This window comes from Gastrolobium bilobum, unplaced genomic scaffold, assembly GCF_033153095.1.
Source record: "Gastrolobium bilobum isolate Gb01-03AN ecotype WA unplaced genomic scaffold, APGP_CSIRO_Gbil_v1 utg132060, whole genome shotgun sequence".
Classification (NCBI taxonomy): domain Eukaryota; kingdom Viridiplantae; phylum Streptophyta; class Magnoliopsida; order Fabales; family Fabaceae; genus Gastrolobium; species Gastrolobium bilobum.
Genome location: NW_026900049.1, coordinates 36,663 through 56,232, shown reverse-complemented (window position 1 = coordinate 56,232; position 19,570 = coordinate 36,663). Strand labels below are relative to the sequence as shown.

General features: G+C 37.6%; 1 protein-coding gene across 1 annotated transcript; it reads right to left on the bottom strand.

The window, feature by feature from the left end:
* Positions 1-17,073: 17,073 nt before the first annotated feature.
* On the bottom strand, positions 17,074-19,005 carry LOC133295006 (uncharacterized). Its single transcript, XM_061493781.1, has 5 exons — positions 18,168-19,005; positions 17,898-18,056; positions 17,536-17,651; positions 17,270-17,464; positions 17,074-17,148 (listed from the first exon to the last, which is right to left on the bottom strand). Exons 1-5 carry the CDS (start codon positions 19,003-19,005, stop codon positions 17,074-17,076), a joined length of 1,383 nt encoding a protein of 460 aa, XP_061349765.1.
* Between the last annotated feature and the right edge of the window lie 565 nt (positions 19,006-19,570).

Genomic DNA, 19,570 nt, shown 5'->3' with positions numbered 1-19,570 from the left:
ACCCTTGAAACTCCTTATTTTGAGAGAAAAGTGGGACCCATTCCACGGTGTTGTTGGAGGAAATTATTGTTCTTAGAGTTGTTTGCTCAAGCCATTGCTTGGGTATTGTGTGGAGGAGTCTTAGGCCTTGATCCACTTTTCATTGGGTAAATTGTTGGATTGAATTTATGAACCCTAAGCTATGTGTGTGTGGATTGATTTGATTGAGGACCTCAAATTGAATTTGTGTATTAGATAAATATGTCTTAGAATGATGTTTTATGATGATTGAGCTTATAAAATTTATTGAGAGAAAATATGATAACTTAGGCAAATTTTGTGGTTGATATGCAAGACTTTATGAATAATTGAGCTGTGGAATAGTTGTATGGGTTAATTATAGGATTGTATGATGTATAGAAGAGTGGAATTGAATTGAAAATTCCTTGCTATAGAGGCATGTAAATTTCGACCAAATGAAGGATAATGGGGAGGATAATTCGAAAATTGTGTAATTGATGTTGTGGGGATTTAAGCTAAGTCTAAATAGGTTGTTGAATTGTGTGGTGCATGTGAATTGAAACTGAAACCATTGGATGTGCCTAAGTGTTGAATTTTCCCTAAAAGAGGAAAATTAGGAAGGCTGAGGTTGAGTGGTAATTTCTGGTTGGATAAAGTTCAGGTGTAACTTGCATTGGTTCTACATAGCTTGGGAGCTTCAATAAGGTAATTGTAACAGCCCGTTGTGCATCGGTATTGTTAACATTAATTATGATATTAAGCGCAGTTATAATCACAGCAATTCATTTATAAAAATGCGAGTAAACTTTTTCCGTTTATTACGCGAGCATTTAAAACCGTAAAAAGCGTAATAAATAAAAGCTGTGACCATAACTGTAAACTCTTGCAGAATACTTGTTTAAACTATTTTTATATCTTATTTTACTTAATACAAATCACTAAGGTGTTCCCATAAATCCACACATTAACACACACATATAATCACATTTGTTTCCTTCATGGCATATCTGTCAAGCTAGACCATTATTCCGTTACGGACAATCATGCTCTCAATGAACCTTGTTCAATGCCATCCATGGCGATTCTCTCAACTTCTTCCTTATACATATAATACATAATTAATTCATCTCGCCTATGTTTAATCAACACTACCTCCTTATGGATTTAAATCCCATATTTCAATATATCTCCAATTAACACTTCACTAGCATAATAATTTCAAGTGGTCCAATTCCTTAGGATTAGACATCAAATATTCCATTTATTTCTCTACATTAACCATCCTAATTTATTCAAGTGTACACCATCTATCAGGGACTTATAACTTCTAATCAAACATAAAATATTCAAACTCATACCTGAGCATACCTGTTCACATTTTTCAATAATCCATCAGGTTCTAAGTCACTCACCTTAATGAAGTCCATTCCCCAAGTCCACCTGTACATAATTATTGTACTACACTACACCAATACGTAGGAATTTTCCCAATACCATCTTCATACTATAAACTCGTCTCAAATATATATTTATTATCCATAATACTACAATTTCGTCAGTGCTAATACTGTACATATCATAGGTTTGTTTACAATTTTTACTTATGATACAACTTTGTAGTTTTCACCAAAAAGGTTAGACAAAATATTTAAGTCTGTTTTTCTTAAGTCCTCTAATATTCATATTTTACTTACTGCCATCTCTTGTCCATAGCGCAGTCCACACTGTAGCCACAACATTAGACCAATGACTTACATTCAGTGCTCCAGGGTTGCCACGCAGACTTCTTACGATGACCACACGTGTAACACAAAGGAATGGGCTGATCAGACCCACACTAAGGAATCACGTATGCAGTAATCGACAAGAATCTACATATAACTATGCAGCACATAACACAGCTATACATCATCAGAGTTCCCTAACAAAACTGCTCTGATACCATAAAATGTAACATCCCATTGTACACCAGTATTGTTAACATTAATTATGATATTAAGCGCAATTACAATCACAGCAATTAATTTATAAAAATGCGAGTAAACTTTTTCCGTTTATTACACGAGCATTTAAAATCGTAAAAAGCGTAATAAATAAAATCTGTGACCATAACTGTAAACTCTTGCGGAATAATTGTTTAAACTATTTTTATATCTTATTTTACTTAATACAAATCACTAAGGGGTTCCCATAAACCCACTAAGCTAATTTCTCACTTTTACGTTTTCTACCTATCCGAACATGGTTCGGTATATTCATTTACATTCTCTCAATTTTATTCATGTTCGCCTCATCTTTTGACATATTATTCTACACTCAATTACCTCTCTAGGAAGCTATCACACGCTTTATTTAGAGCTCATTTGCTCTGGATATCGCCGTTTGAAGTTGGACAAGCGAAACTGCCAACCAACCCCAAAACAGCTTCAAACATCCCGCACTCCACGAATTACTGCAGAAAATCCACTCAAACAATTACTCTCAAATTTTTATAAAACAATTTAGACACCTCAAAATTCAATTCGACATATCATATACTTAATTTGACTAAGAAACGAAGTGGGAATTAATTTCCCAAAAACTGCCAAAAACAGCCCCTGCACAGGTGCGTTCTGGACAGTCCGTGTTCACAGGCTTCTACAGGGCTGCTAACAACCCAGAAAGTTCTCAAATTTTAACAAAATGTAGAGGAAATGTCAAGCTTTAAAATGGCATATGACACGTCCCTATTGGACCTCAGTGAAGGGAGATATGCTCTCCCGAAGTTCGCCTAAATTCTGCAAATTTTACAGAAAATTCGCCAGAGTTTCCTTTGTTTTTACAAAGATTCCCAAGTTTACAAATGCTTTCTAATACCTGAAATGTACCTAATAACAGTTGGCTGGCACACACAAGGACCAAAAATTCCTTGGGGTACTTACAACCCAACTCAGTTTATAGTTATTACACAATTCATACCATATTGCTCACTTTATTTTTCCTTAACTTATTTCAATAACCAATGTCCATTTACATGCATTTTCTAAACATACATATAATCATAATCTTAAAATAGGCCTATTGTCATTTCATCGTAATACACATGCTTTAAATTACACAAGGTCCAAATACAATCTTTACAATTATCCAATTACAACATAATTCATAAATCTCCAAATGCTATAAAATACTTGTATCTAGACTTAGGCAAAATAGCATGAACAAATATGAACATAAACTCATCCTATAAATAAATACCATGTTCATGCCCTAAATCTAGTCTAGGCCCAATGACCATCAAAATGCAAAAGCATAAAGTCCTCCCACGACTCATCCTACGGGCTTCTTGCCCGCCGCTCCTGTGCCACTGCTACCTCCTGAAATAATGCCCCCAAGACGGGGTGAGATATACGAATATATCTCAGTAACCCAAAGGTTATGGAGAATACACCGCCCAATGACACACTTCGATGCATATAAATAATATAAAACAACATCTTGAAAAACGGGATAAAGCAAGGGATTTAGAGAAACTGGGGATCATAAGAATATAAAATACGACGAAGCTGGAATGATAGCTACCAATACCACGCAACGCCCTGCCTAATGGCTTGGCATATAAGCCTACGGGTCTCATCCAAGGCGTGTTCCAAGAACATCCAACCAAGGTACCCCTCCCATCCGCATACACCCGAGACTTCCTAGTGGGCTCCTATCCGGATCACACACCACGACCCTAGGTCAACTGGAACTCCCTCTCGGAGACCTATCCGGTGGAAGTCCGAAATGCCCGAAGGCAAACTGTCTACTGGCCAGAGACTCGGTACCTATGTACCAACATACATACTATATGCATGATCATGCTGTTCTACATTACTTACATACATTTCCTACCATCACCCTCAATGGGCATGGTGGAACTCACAAGGGGATCAAACCCCAGTACCAAGAGGTTACCTTAATAAGCCTCTCCACTTAGCTCCAAAGCAGTATATTCTCTGAGCTCGTTATTCAACAGAAATGCCTACACAGAGGACATTCCCAATCACTTAAAACTCATACGAACATATACAAGTTAACAATTATTCAAGCATTGTTCCAATCACTTACCTCAATCCCACTTGGTCCAAGACCAATGGTAATCCACCGACTCACGGTTCAGGATTCGACTCAACGTACGGCAACCTACCACAACCATGTTCGAACAATCAATACACGACAATTCTATCAAATTACGAAAACGTCAAAAATCCTCCCCTACACCATGTAGGTTCGGCCATTAAGGTGCAATTTTGCATTTTATTTTTTTAACTTTTCTTTCTCATTTTCTTAGGCATCCTTAGGTTGCCGAAAGGTCATATCAAGTGTCGTTTTTCACTTTACGTCTTTTAAACGTCGTTTTGCTTAATATTTTGCTCTATGTACAATTTAACACTAAACACTACCAATTATTTTTCCGTTGATTTTCCAACCTTCCAACCACCACACAACCCATCTAATTTCCATTTAATTACACAACACATCATTCAAATAATTTTTCAACACAATTTCCCCACTTTTTCCTCTACATGGCCGAATTGCACCAAGGCAATTCCAAGAGATTTTCAATCCAATTTTAACCACTTCACACATCATACAATCCCATTATGTCAACCTACAATCACGCCACAACTCATCAATCCAATCCTAACACATTTCCAAAACTCAAAGTCTTGACATCCTAAAATTTTTCTAAGTTAAAATTTCACATTTTTCATCAATAATTTTTATTGCATACTACACATCATTCTAAGACACATTCATGTACAAACATTTTCCATTTGAGCTCTCTAAACACATCAATCAACCAAACCCTCTTTAGGGTTCATGAAAATAAATCATCAAATTAATCCATGAGAGGTGTTGAAATATACTTACAAGCTTGGCCTAGGACCCCTCCAAGTGATCTCCAAAATGGCTTGAACACAAAACTCCAAAATCACAAAAATCCCTCCAATTTTCGTGGCTGGTTTTGGCCCTTTTCTAAAAAATGAGAGGGTTTCAAGAGAAACTAATCGGTGGGTTGTGTTCGGATGATAATTTCCAACAACTTTGCTCACAAACTTTTCTTGATTCGGAGGTGTATTGAAGGAGTTATGAGGAAAAGAAATTTTGGAAGCAAATATCCCCTTCCATGGAAGGCAAGCACGGTTTGGAGGAGGAAGGAAGAGAGAGAAAAATCAGATTTGTGGTGTTGTCCAAGTGGCAAGGTCCACTTAAGTGAGGTGAATTTCACATGTGATTTAACTTTAATCAATCACCTAATTTAAATCACCAATTCATAACCTACGTATTTTTCTCGTCCACATCATTTTTTTACATCCTAAAAATACTGATTATATTTTCACGCTTATCGGTACAATTATACCGCAGTATTTTACACCAGAAAAATCACCGTTCATCAAATTTTTCGAAACTTGCCTATCCACTCGATTTTTCGTTCTGAATTCATTTTCAGGGTTATTTTTATCATCTGAGACCTTCTACTCAATTTTTATCTGCCTAGGGTTGCATGTTGGCTAGTTACCGTTTTGCCCTTTCTTTGTATTTTGGCCTATTTTTCAGGATTTTCACTAATCCTTCCCTTTAATTCTCATTTAATATTTTAATATTTGATTTAGAATTGTGAGGTGTTATAGTAATCCCTTGGTACTGGGGTTAATCCCCATTGTTACGAAATCGGCAAGTATACCGTTCGTTTCAAGTAATAAAAGTGATAAGTAACGATCGTTCCCTCGAGGATTAATGCACCAAGTATTAATTTAACTATTTCCCTTAAGTTGGAAAAGAAAATTGGTTTGCTTGTGAAAGTGATTGATTGTTTTAATTTTAAAAATAGAATTTTAAAAGCAATAATATTAAAACACATGCTATAAAAGATCAAGAACGACACGAAAAATATGAGATATGAAGAATTGTAAAAAAATTGTAACCAGGATGCACTTCACCTTCGATCCTCCCTTATATTCCTATATTGTATTTTATAATTAACTAATTTGTTTACTCAGACAATTCATTATTTCCCTATAAATTAGTTGAACCCTAATGTCTTCGTAATTTGAACCCTTTAACCCAATTAGAATCCTAGGGTGTGCATGACAACCATTATATTCCCTAGTACTGTTTTTGAAAAGAAACAATTCTTTTTTATTTCTATGCCTTGGAATAGTTTCTGAGAAAAAAAATGTGATTGATAACATGTTCTATTTTTATTCCGACAATGAGAATTGTGTTTGATAACACAACAAATAATATAATAAAAAATAATTCTTATTAAATATAAAAAATTTGGGATCATCACTTTCCTTTCCATATGGTGTGGTTGTGGTGGTGGCGGGGACGGTGGTATGATAGTGGTGGTGGCAGTGACGTGGTGAAGATAGTGGTGGTGGTTGTGACGGCAGTGGCTGCGACGATGGCGATGGTAATGGTGGCGGCAATGATGGTAGTGGTGGGGATGGTGGTGGTGGAGGTGATGGCAGTGGCTGCGACAATGGTGGTGGGTATGGTGGTTGGTGGTGACAACAATGGTAGCAGTGGCATGGTGGTGGTGGCAGTGGCAGTGGTTGCGGCGGTAGATGATGGTGGCGGTGGTGGTAGTGGTGGCGATGGCGTGGTGATGATAGTGGCTATAACACCTCGTATTTTTATAAATGTATTACTGTATATGAAATATGATTTAAAGGGGTAAGATTAGTGAAAATCCTGAGATTAGGGTCAAATCGCAGAAGGGTAAAATGGTAATTTACCATACACGTAACCCGAGGTATGAAAAATTGAATAGAAGACCTCAAATGGTAAAAATAATTCGGAAATGGATTCAGAATGAAAAATCGAGTGGATAGGCAAGTTTCAGAAATTTTGGGTGAATAATGATTTTTTCGGTATAAAATACTGCGGTATAATTGTACTGATAAGCGTGAAAATATTATCAGTATTTTAGGTAAATAAAAATATGATGTGAACGAGAAAAATACGTAGGTTATGAATTTGTGGGTTAAAATGGATGATTTAAGAAAGTTAAATGACGTGTGGGACCCATTTTAAGTGGTTTAAGTGACTTAAAGTCACAAAAGCAGATTTCCTCCCATTTCTCTCTCCTCTCTTTCTTTCTCCTCTGTCGACCAAGCCATTAGAATAGGGCATTTGAGCTTTTGATTTTCCAACTTATTTTCTAGCCACTTTTGAGAGAAACTCCCAACTACAAAGTTGTTCCCCTTGAGATTGTGAGTGACTTTCATGTAGAGTGCACCTTGTGGAGATCATTGTGTGAAGAGTTATGCCCCATTTTCAGCCATGAAAATATATGAATTTTGGGGAATTTTTGGGAGTTTTTGTGTTGAACCATTGATTGGATATCATTCCCTTGGACCATTGGAAGCTATTGGTGGTAAGTTTTTCCATTCTCATTGAGTTTTTCATGAGATCATAAAATTGGTGAGGATTTTGATTATGTGTTTTGAGTTGTGATAGTCAGGAGCATTAAATGGTATGTCTCCTTTGAAATTAAATACTTAGGATGATAAATGATGATGATTGATGCAATAAAAATTATTGTGAATTGGAAAATTGTAACTTAGTGAAAATTGAGTGGAATTTCAATACTTTGTGAGATGGCATGATGATAGGATTGTGAAATTGAGTTGTGGAGTAATTGTGTGAGTGAATTATAAGATTGTATGATATGTAGAAGTGTTGGATTGAATTGAAAACCTTGGAGTGTTATTCCATGGGTGATTCGACCTATACAGAAAGAATCAGGAAAAATGATGTGGAAATTGTGGTATGATCAATGGTTGATGCCTTGGTGCATGAATGTTTAGAGGGTGAGATAGTTCAAGGATTGAAGTGATTCAGATAGTTGAAGAAATGAAAAATAGCCTTTAGGCTTAAGTGGTTATGTTGGTTATTATTATTGTGAAGTTAATTGATTTTATGCAATTGGTTATTGATCATTGTTGTTTGATCAATATAGGTTACCTCGCACGGACGCAATAGAAGCAGATTAAGCTTGGAGCTTACGTTAAGGAGCATTGGCTTCGGAGTTGAGGTAAACCTTTGGAACTTGGGTTTTATTCCCTCGTGTGTTCCACCACACCTAGTGGAAGGTTGTGGTTGGATTTGGTGCCTCTGATTATGTATAAATGTGTGTTCATGCATTATTGACATGATTGTGTGACATGCTTGGAGCATGGTATGTGATATATTTGTGATCTCTGGCCAGTATATATGTGTTGGTTTGGACTTCTGCTGGAGATATCCTTTGGGGATTCCGGTCGGGTGTTGCCGTGGGGCCGACTCTGGGAGCGGTACCAGGATGATCCAAACGTGGGACTTCCGCTGGATAGGGCTCATGAGGAGTTCCAGTTGAGTTTTTCCATGGGGTCGTCTCTTCCATGGGAGAGGCACCAGGAAGCTTCTCAGGAGTTATATGATGGGTCCTTGAACGGAATCCTGATGTGGATGTTCTTGGATTTGTGCCCAGTTGTTTGTGTGATATTTGCATGTTATACATTCATATTATGATCATTGTTGCACATTGAGTGAGCCATGGGGTGGAGTGATCCTCTAGTACCCTTGGTTTACTGAGATATATTTGTATATCTCACCCCGCGTTTGGGGACACCATTTCAGGTTATGTTAAGCATGAGGTGCATATGGAGGGCATAGCATTTTGGAGGATTCCATTTGATACACATCATAGTTTTTAATATTTTGGACTTAGGTTATGAACTTGTTGCATGTTGATATTGCCATGCTTTTGTATGTTCATGACTATATGTTAAGTCCTTTAAAATTGATGTATAGTGATGAGACGTAAATTTGTTCCCATCTAAGCCCATTTTGACGTGAACAACAGAGAATTAAGAGTTCTCATTGGTCAAGAAGAAAGCAAGGCATGGGGGGACTGCAGAAAACAGCTAATCATCAACAAATACTGTCCCATCAAGCAACTTGCAAAGCTTCTAAACACTGTTGCCACCGCCCCGTCCCTTCATTCAAGAAACCAACTCCAAAGGATTTACAAGACTGCCACTCTCTCTTCTTCCTATAAATAGGACGTCCCAAACACAAAAATATCATCGAATTCTGGAGGGATTGAAAGTCCTAAAAGAAGATATCACCTAGTAGTAGTTAGTAGTTTAGTTTTATATAGCTGTAACTGTAGTTAAGTGACAACCCTTCTTATCTGTTATGTATCATCCCCTAAGACTCCTCACGAGCATCAAACCACCTTCTTCATTTTTATGTTTTGTTGTAAACTGTCTTTCAATTTAATATAAGTGTTTCTTCTTTTCGTTCCATTCGTTATCTCTGAGCTAAATCTCGGGTCTATAGGACTTTAGTTTAGAATAATTATGTTTAAAACATCAGCCATGGGCTGAACTATCTGTGGGACGGATAAACTGCAACATTCTTAAAGAATTATTTTTGAAACTCTTGACTGAAGCTTTTTGTATTTCTTTGGCTAAGTAAGCTATATTCATTGTGTATCAATGGAAATTGAACACATACTGAGAAATGAACTTCCATAAGGAAGGGATTTCAGACGGCTTAGCCATTGGGGGCAGGTTCATGGCAAAAACACTATTGGTCACCTTAGGAATAAGGGGCCGGTTCGTCCACTTTAAGGTTCTGTACTGAGTACCTGCTGGAGTCAAGGGAGCCATAGGAATATGAAAACTTGTGAGTCATCTAGTCCATGAGCTGAGGAATCGGAGTTGGCAGATAAGAAACTGGGACAAAGCCCAAAAGTGCTAAGTCTTGAGCAGAGGAAATAACTATTTAAGAATGGAGCAGTGAATCCGTTCCTTCTGTTAAATTGTTTTGAAAACCATCCACTTGTTGTCTCTTAATTATAGTTGGTACTATTTTATTATTTTTACTTTATTTAATCCTGTATCTACCAAATCTCCAATGATTATTATCTCACCTTCTTATAAACAGGAAGGATGACATATATAACGCAGCGAGCAATTGTTTGCCATCAGACTGAACTTACTGTTCCTGAGGAACGTTGTCAAGACAGTAGGGAACGTTTGACCATACAGTTCATTCACTAACTTTTCTTCTCATTTTCATTCTTTATAAAATAGTGTAAGACAATATCTAGAGTTCTATCCTCGTGGGAACGATAATCTGGGCCTTAATACACCCATTATTACTTGATGCGTGCACTTGCGCACTTGGGTTGGAAGTAAGGGAACGAGTCTATGTTCTACCACCAATATAGAACAGAGGAAGGTCCCCCATCAGAACTTATATTTTTCCACCATTAGCAAACCACCCAACATATAGTTATGCCTTTGGTTTATATTGGTATTTTGGTGAGCATGGGATTTGTCCATGGCCACACATTATGTTTAATGGCATTTAGTGACTCGTTATGTAAAATGAGTCATATGATGTGTAAATGGAAAAACGAATAGGAAATATTGTAATTGATGCATTACATAATGAATATGCATGATGGAATAGCCTAGAGCCTACATTAGTAATGGTACATGGGTTATAGTAAGTATTGAAGTGATAGGAATGAATTCATGGATCCCTTTTGAAGTGAAAAAGCTGTCAAAACTGGTTTTTCACAGTAGGGAATCGATTCCCTGAAACAGAACACGTAAATTTCAGCCACTGTGAAGGCTGGGAATTGATTCCTTGAGGTTGGGAATCGATTCCTTAAAACAGGGGAGCAAAAATTAAGCTTCTATGTGTTACTGTAGCTGCTGGGAAACGATTCCCACTCTGCAAAAATTGAAAATATGTCATTTTATCACCTAGAGTTAATGGTATTGCTTGGAGGGGTTGTAATTAATAAGTTTTATGCTTCCGCTAGTATTGCATTTATAATTATGGTGTTGTTTTAATTGATTACGGAAATGGTTAATGTTTAAAGAAAAAATGTAATAAAGGAAAAAAGTTTACCCGTAATTTAATTAACTCAATTATTGTGATTGTAACTGTGCTTAATATCATATGCAATGATAACATTACCGGTACGTAATGGGCTGTTACAGTGGCGGGGGTGGTGGTGGTGACGATAATGGCTGTTACGATGGTGGTGGTGGTTGGTGGTGGCAGCGACGACAACGATGGTGGTGACGATAGTGGATGTAGCAATGGTAGTGGTGGTTGATGACAGAGGTGGTGATGGTAGTGGTGGCGATGGGGGTGGTGGCAGTGGCAGTGGCGTGTGATGGCGATGGTGGCAGTGGCGACAGTTGTAACACCCCGTGTATATTTCTGAGTCTATTATATGTTAATGAATATCTGTTTAGGGAGTTATTGGACTCCCAATCGCATTTGAACACTTAAAAATGGAATTATGCAGTGAACAGCTCGAGTTTCTGCATTTTGTCTGATAAGTATTCGAATAATTTTTGTGTAGTATTCGAATACTTATCCCTTGGTAGTCGAATACTCCTTGAAGGAGTATTGGGATACTTTTACGGGAAGAAAAGTATTCGAATACCATAGTGTAGTATTCGATTACTGTGTAGTATTCGAATACTGGTGGGAAAGTATTTGAATACCTTGTGGTATTCGAATACTTAAGTGCAAGTAGTCGAATACTTAAGTGCAAGTAGTCGAATACTTTCTTGAGACTTGGAGTATTCGAATACGTATTCGAATACCTCCTGCAAAATTTGCATGAAATGACTTAAAATGAGTTGGAAAGCCTTAATCACTTAATGTAACCTTGGGCGATGATTGTTGATGATTAATTATTGTATAAACAAATTGTGATTGTGCTGTTTGTGGGCTTTGAGCTAGTGTGAGCTTAGCTTGGATAGTTAGCTTGCGAGGTAAGCTTTCGTGTCCTCGGTTTAGCCATTGTTGGTTCCACCATACCCCATGGGGGGATGGTTTATATATAATAGACTCAAAAACTCGGTCCTTAACTCAAATGATTAAAGTTTCTCTTTTTAAAGGATTAAACAAGCTAAAACCATGAAAATACACAAGAGATGATCATGGTATACCTCCAAGGCTCAAAACTCCGAAAAGAGTCTCAACAACAACAACATGATAATAAATATAGAGAAGGTCAGCATCCAAGCATAATCCAAGCATATCATCATAAAGCATAAATCTCAACTCAGCTCCGGCCTCCTGCCGCTCGAGGTCTCAACCCCGAGTTACCTGAACCTGAAATATGTGCCCCAAACGTGGGGTGAGATCTCTAAACAAAAATCTCAGTAAGACAAGGGGTCCTCAAGGATTTCTCTACCCCAAGCTCACTTACATGTGCAATATAAGTTCAAAGCAGGAACATAATATAAGTTCCAAAATCAGTGCAATGCAGCAGAATAATCATGTCATGTGTGTCATCTATTCTACTGGCCAGAGAAATGCAGGACTTATATATGTCTATTGCCTACATTCAGTGCAAGTCACTAGTTACACCCACCCACAGAATCACCCTATGACATGTCTACTACATACACAGGCTTACCGTCTAGGTGGAACAACACAAGCATATTATAAGCACTTGCACATAACAGCTCAACAGCATTTCAAAATTCAATACATGAAAATACATCATGCATATAAACCATCCCCCCATGCGGTATGGTGGAACCAACAATGGCTAAACCAGAAAACCCCACGTAGAAATGGTTGAGTATCAGCCTAGGGTTGTGTGCAAGTGGCTATTTATAGTCCACTTAAGTTTAACCACACTGTATTAGCATTAATAGCTACGCTTAGCATTTTAATCTCAAACTTTAGATTCTGAACCTAGCCATTTTTCTAGGATTTTTCATATTTTTATTTTATTTTTCGCAGTACTTTGCCAGTACGCGCTTTTTAAACATTGCTTGTATGTAGATTGTAATAAAACAGCTAACTGAAATACCTCCATATATAAATAGGTGAGTATCTAAGTCACGGAACTACAACACGTAGTCCGCACATTAATCCTGATATATTAATGCAACTCAAATCTAAAATAAGACATAGTCAGTCAATGTGGCATTGACAATCCCCTTTCTCTCCAAATAAGGCAACAAAGTCCAACAGAGTCTCAACAACAACAACAACAACATGATAATAAATATAAAACAGGTCAGCATCCAAGCATAATCCAAGCATATCATCATAAAGCATAAATCTTAACTCGGCTCTGGCCTCCTGCCGCCCGAGGTCTCAACCCCCGAGTTACATGAACCTGAATTAGCATTATAGTCCACTTAAGTTTAACCACACTGTATTAGCATTAATAGCTACGCTTAGCATTTTAATCTCAAACTTTAGATTCTGAACCTAGCCATTTTTTTAGGATTTGTCATATTTTTATTTTACTTTTTGCAGTACTTTGCCGGTACGCGCTTTTACGTAGCCGGTATTAGTTCTGACACCAATTCTCATTATTTCGACTTGAAACTTGTTTTACTAGTCCTACATATTATTCTAGTAATATATACACACTTTTCATAATTTTCCGGGATACTTCATCGGTACGCATTTATACCGTGGAGCAGAACCGGTATTTGCACTTTTCGTCAGAAAAGCGACTTTCAACGTTCTTAATCACTTACAATAATTATTTAAGCCTTATCATAATTATTAGGGTCAATTATAGAATTATCTCATTAATCTCATAATTAATTAATTAAATTCCTTAATTAACGGTGCGGGTTCTTACAACAGTGGTTGTGATGATGGTGGTGGTGGTTGATGGCGGTAATGGTGATGGTGGTGGTGACGGTGATAGTGGTGATGGCAGTTGTGGTAGTTGTGGTGGTGGTGACAGTGACATGGTGGTAGTGATGGGTGGAGGTGGTGGTAATGGTGGCAGTGGCATCATGGTGGTGACGACAACAATAGTGGTACGATGACGGCGGCGACGTTGGTGGCGGCAGTTGTGTCGGAATGATGGTGGTGGTGGTGATGATGGTAGAGGTGGAGTGTGATTGAGAGAGAAAAGTGTTTCTCATTTTGTGCTCAAAAACTAAAAAGCAGAAATTTTTTGATTCTTTTTTCTGTTTCCTGGCACAAAAATTAAATCGGTTCACCTCGGGAACAAAAAAATAAATCGGTTTTACCAAACGAATTTCCTATCCATTTCTGTTCCCGGAAACATAAATTAAAAAAGAATTGATTCCGGGAAGGTTGTCATGCACACCCCTAGTGTCCTAGTAATTCCTCTTGAATTAAGCATTAAGCAAATAAATTAAAAGTCTGCAATCTATGTAAGCCTATGTCTAAGTCATGCACAAATTGTTATTCTACCCTTGTCCAGACTAAAACCCCAATATGTCTATTGTGAGTCCTAAGCCTCAAAGCCTTATAATTAGAGTGGCCAATTCTAATCAGGATATGGAAAAATTAACACAGGTAGAATAAAAAAACTAACTAATTAACTTATAAAAACAGTATAGGAAATATAAAGGATTCACATTGGGTCCATGATCCCAATTACAAAAAGAAATTAGCCAGACATATTCATGTCTGACTGAAACAAATTAAAAGAATAAAAATTGTTCATAAAAGCAATAAAGAAGAAGAAGACGATGAAGGATCAATGTTCTTCAGTCTTCAACTCCGGTGGAATCCTGATCTCCAGCGCGAGTCTTCAAAAATTCTCTCAATTCTCTGATCCTCATAATTCTCTCCAGCCAAAGATATCTGTCTTCTGGGGTCTGAGTATAATAACCCTAATTACACGATTTTTAAATTAGAGGGTTATGATGAGGACCTTATGGTCATAAATAGAATGAGAATGAAATTCTAAGAATTTGGATACCCATATTGAGGGTATTCCAGTCAGTTGAATTTTCATCTGTTGTTTTTGACTGCTGACGCAGTAATAGACTGTAGAATAGCTCCAGTACAGTGAATTTAATTTAGAGAGATATCCTAATGATATGAATATCATAAATGATGTAAGCATAAGATTTTATGAAGTTTGATACCCATATTGGGGGTATTCTGAACAGTTGAGTTTTCAGCTGTTGTTTTTGACTGCTAACGCAGTAACAATCTTTAGAATAGCTCCAATCTAGCAAATCTGAGTTAGAGAGCTAATCTAATGATATAAACATCATGAATGAGGTTTGTATATGATTTGATGAAGTTTGATACCCATATTGAGGTATTTTAGAAAAGTCACTTCTGCCGGTATTTTGTACTGTTGTAGAAGCAGCCGGTAGAATCCCGGAATGGGAAAAAGATGAGAAAATGGAAATAAAGACTAATATATGCCTAACAAGTTATAATTAGACCAATAATGTTAAAGTTAAGAAGATTATGAAATTCGGGTACAATTAAGAACACTAGTAAAGACTACAGTGCAATTAAACAACTGTTAGTGGATTTGTGATCGACTAATCAAATTCTTAAGTTATGAACATGATAATTAGACAAAATTAATGTTAAGTGCTTAAAGTTAGAGTCTTGGGGGTTTCCGGGAAAAAATTTGACGACGGTTCAAATAAAAATTACACCGGGTCTCAGTAAAGGACAAAGTGCTACTAAAGTGACATGGCACCCCTAATTAGGGCATCATCCCTTCCTTCTCCCTTTATATTTCTGAGCCTCCAACCGCTCTCTCTCTCTAAAATTCAAACTTCAAACTTTGCTCTCACTTCTCTCTAAGATTTCATCTCCAAAACCTCACCAAATCACCAAAGTTGTTCCTCTCACTCTCCTCTTCACAACCATACCATTTGTAAAGTAATGGTTTGATGAAGATCTTTAAGGGTGTGTATGTTTTGAACCATGGAATCATGGATTTGATGAGTAAAGGTGCCACCTTTGGACCTTTGTGTGTTGTTCATGTGAAAAGATGAACATGAACCCTATATGGACCCTTGATGATTTCAGCCATGTCATGTAATAATAAGGTTTGATGATAAAAAATGTGATTAAGTTGTTAAGTGTGGAAAAATGATTAGAAAGATTAACTAGGTCGGTTAACTCTAAGTAAAACTCACTAATCATGATTAATAATGGCTAAAAACCCTAATTAAAATAGCTTATCAAATCTGTCCCATAAAGAATATAAGGGTTTAGTTGTGTTAAAATTAAGGAGATGATGAATTAGGGGATTAATTAAGGGTAGGGATTAATTAACAAAAGTAATTAAGGATTTAACTCTAAAATTGGACTAAAGTAGAGTTTAGGTACACTAATTAAGTAATTAGTAAAATTTAAGTATCATGACATAATGGGACTAAGGATATTCATAATGTGACTTAATAATAGAAAAATCCAAGAATTAATGTGAATTAGGATTTATAATCAAAAGTAATTAAGGTTTGTTAAGTAAACACATTTACGGCTAAGTAACCAGTTTTTAGGCGAAATTGGGGAGAGCATATCTCCCTCCACAAAGGTCATATAGGGCTGTGCCTTATATCAAATTGAAGATTGAGAAGTTATCTATGTGGTGTCAAAATTTGGTATCAATCGAAGATGTATTCCATTCTATATGTTTGTTTGAGTGAGGACTGCACAGGGAGGCCATGTTCAGGGGCTGTACATGGCTGCAACTTACACGAATTATTTCTCCCTCTGTGATTACTAAAATTAGGCTCATAATATTTTTAATTAAATATAACGATGTCTAGTTCTCTACATAAAAATTTGAGAGCAATTGGTTTAGTAGATTTTCCAGAATCTCAGAAATGGTAAAGGATGTTTAGGGCCCTGTTCGGAGTTGGCAAACAGCTTTGCTTGTTCAACTTCAAATGGTGATAGCCGGAGCTAGGAAACTCCAAATGAGGCATGTGATACCTTGTTGGAAATCTAATTGAGTCTAGATTAACATACTAAAAGATGAGAATTTTATATCAAGTTAGTTTCGCTCAGTGACTGAAAAACAGAGGCATGTAAAGTTATGGAAAAACCATAAAATACTAAGTCAACGTAAATGGTGAAGTGTGTGACCCTAGTGCTGATAGCGTGGATTTCGAGCTGTTAGCACGGAGCTAATGTAAGATTTTGACCCTCTGGCGCTGATCTTGCGCTGTAAGCGCGAATATTTCGAGGGATTCTGGCACTGTCAGTGCGGACTTACTGTCTCTTTTCAGTCTTGTGGCGCTGATAGTGCTAATTCCCAGATTTAAAACTTTTCCATATAGTCACTAATTCACCAATTACTTGACTTGTTAAAATTAAAACTACCTAGTAAAGATAAAATGAATAAAACAGAAAATAGACTATTGGGTTTCCTCCCAACTAGCGCTTGTTTAACGTCACAAGCCTGACGTACCCCTTATGATTATGGTGGTTGGAAGCATGTTACCATTGATGATCCAGTTTTTCTGGTCCAGTATTGTGTCCTTCCATGATCATATGCAAGTGGCTGAGGAGGAGGGTTCTCAAGAACTTTAAACTTAGTTTTCACATGTTTTTCCTTACTCTTGAGCTTTTCCATCTTCACCTTTGGCTTGCTTTCTACATGCTGCTGATGGACTTCCTTCTTGTTCCTTTCCTCAACCTTTTTCTCCGCAATATAGTTAACTTGATCTTTAGGTTGAGGACAAGTAATGGAGCTTCACTTGTAAGTACCTTGAATGTTGCTTGCTCTCCATCCACGCGCATTATTAACTCACCCTTAGGTACATCGATTAGCGCTCCTGAGGTTGCTAGGAATGGCCTCCCAAAGATCAGAGGCACACTGGCATCTTCATCAATGTCAAGAATAACAAAATCAACAGGAATTAGAAATTTGTTTACCTTGACGAGCACATCCTCCATAATAACATGTGCTTGCTTGGTTGAGCGGTCGGCCAGCTGAACATTCATCCTCGTTGACTTTATTTCATCAATTCCCAGCTTCTTCATCAGGGTGAGGGGCATCACATTTATGCTGGCACCAAGATCGCATAAGACTTTCTCTATAGTCGTCTTGCCGATGGTACATGGAATACTGAAGCTCCCTGGACCCTTCAACTTTGGAGGCAAGTTTTTCTGTATGATTGCACTGCACTCCGCTGTTAGTGTAACAGGTTCATCCTCTGTGAGCTTCCGCTTCTTAGATAATGTCTCCTTCAGAAACTTGGCATACAAAGGCATTTTCTCCAGAGCTTCTGCAAAAGGAATGTTAATTTGCAATTTCTTAAAAATATCTAAAAATTTAGACAATTGATTCCTTTGCTCAAGTTGTTTGCTCATCATGGGATATTGAGGTTTCTCAAAACGTGAGAAATCCCATTGCTTCTTCTGAACTACAGTGGGTTGCTCTTTTGCTTTTTCCTTGCCTTCTTGAGTGTGTCCATTCTTGCTTGTAGGAGCTTCCACTTTTTCTAGATCCTCTCTTGTAGTAGTGATGACATTGCATTGCTCCCTTGGGTTGATTATGGTGCCACTGGGGAATGTTCCTGGATTTCTCTTAGCTAATTGTCTTGACAACTGCCCAATTTGAGTTTCCAGATTCCTTATAGATGCTTCGTGATTCTTGAAAGAAGATATGGTTTCTTGCATGAATTCATTGGTGGTCTTTTTCAACTGTAGTAAAGCTCTTTCTAATTCAGATGGTTGAGTCTGTGGAATTGGAAGAGGTTGTAAATATTGGTTGGATTTGTAATCCAAACCTGTCCCTTGAACTCTCCTTTGGAAGTTGTTCCCTGGAGCATTGTTCTGGTTTCTCTGGAAGTTCTGTAGTGGTTTTGGTTCATACCAGACTCCGTTAACTTGTAATGCATCTGATCCTACCAAGGTTGGACACTTGTTGGTCTCATGCTCTCCTTTGTAATACTCACAGTTAACCGAGTTAACTTGAGCTGTAGAAAGTTGCATCTGGTCTAACTTAGCATTCAAACTGGAGATCTGTTGAGATAGGATCTTTTGTTCAGCTAACGATGCATCACTGTTTCCCAATTGCAGAAGTCCCCTCTTTGGTTGAACTGGTTGAACCGCCATTGATGCGTTCTCGTTCCTTTCCATGAAGTCAATCAGCCCTAAGGTTTGAGCTGCTATTTTCTTCCCTATGGTTCCACCGGCTGCACCATTGACCACCATTCTGGAGTCTGGTGTCATTCTATTGTAGAAGACTCTGACCTTCTTTCGTCTGGAAAATCGTACTGGGGGCACTTTCTGATCAGTTCTTGGAATCTGGGCCAAGCTGCGCACATCGTTTCTCCTTGCTGTTGAGTGAAGTTGGTGATTTCATTCACCAACTTGTTGTATTTCTCCCTGGAGAAGTGCTCTGCGAAGAATTTGGCTGCCAGATCATCCCACGTTCTGATGTTGTTGGGAACTTGTCTATCCAACCATATGAGATTTTTCCCTGTTACAGCAAAAGGAAACAGCCGGAGTCTAATTGTATCATCTGACACCCCGTGATGCTTGGTTGTGTCACAGATTCTTATAAATCTATCAATGAAATCATGGGGGTCTTCATAATCTTCCCCACCAAATGGATTTTTCTCCACCAAGGATATCAGTGTTGGCTGGATATCAAAATTGTTAGCGTTGATTGGTGGTCTGACGATGCTAGAATTTGGCCTAGTGAAAAGAGGAGCTAGGATTGACTCCATCAATTCTTCCTCCGGTGGTGGATTAGGTGCTGCCATATCGGGTTCTGCTTTTGGCTCTGAACTCG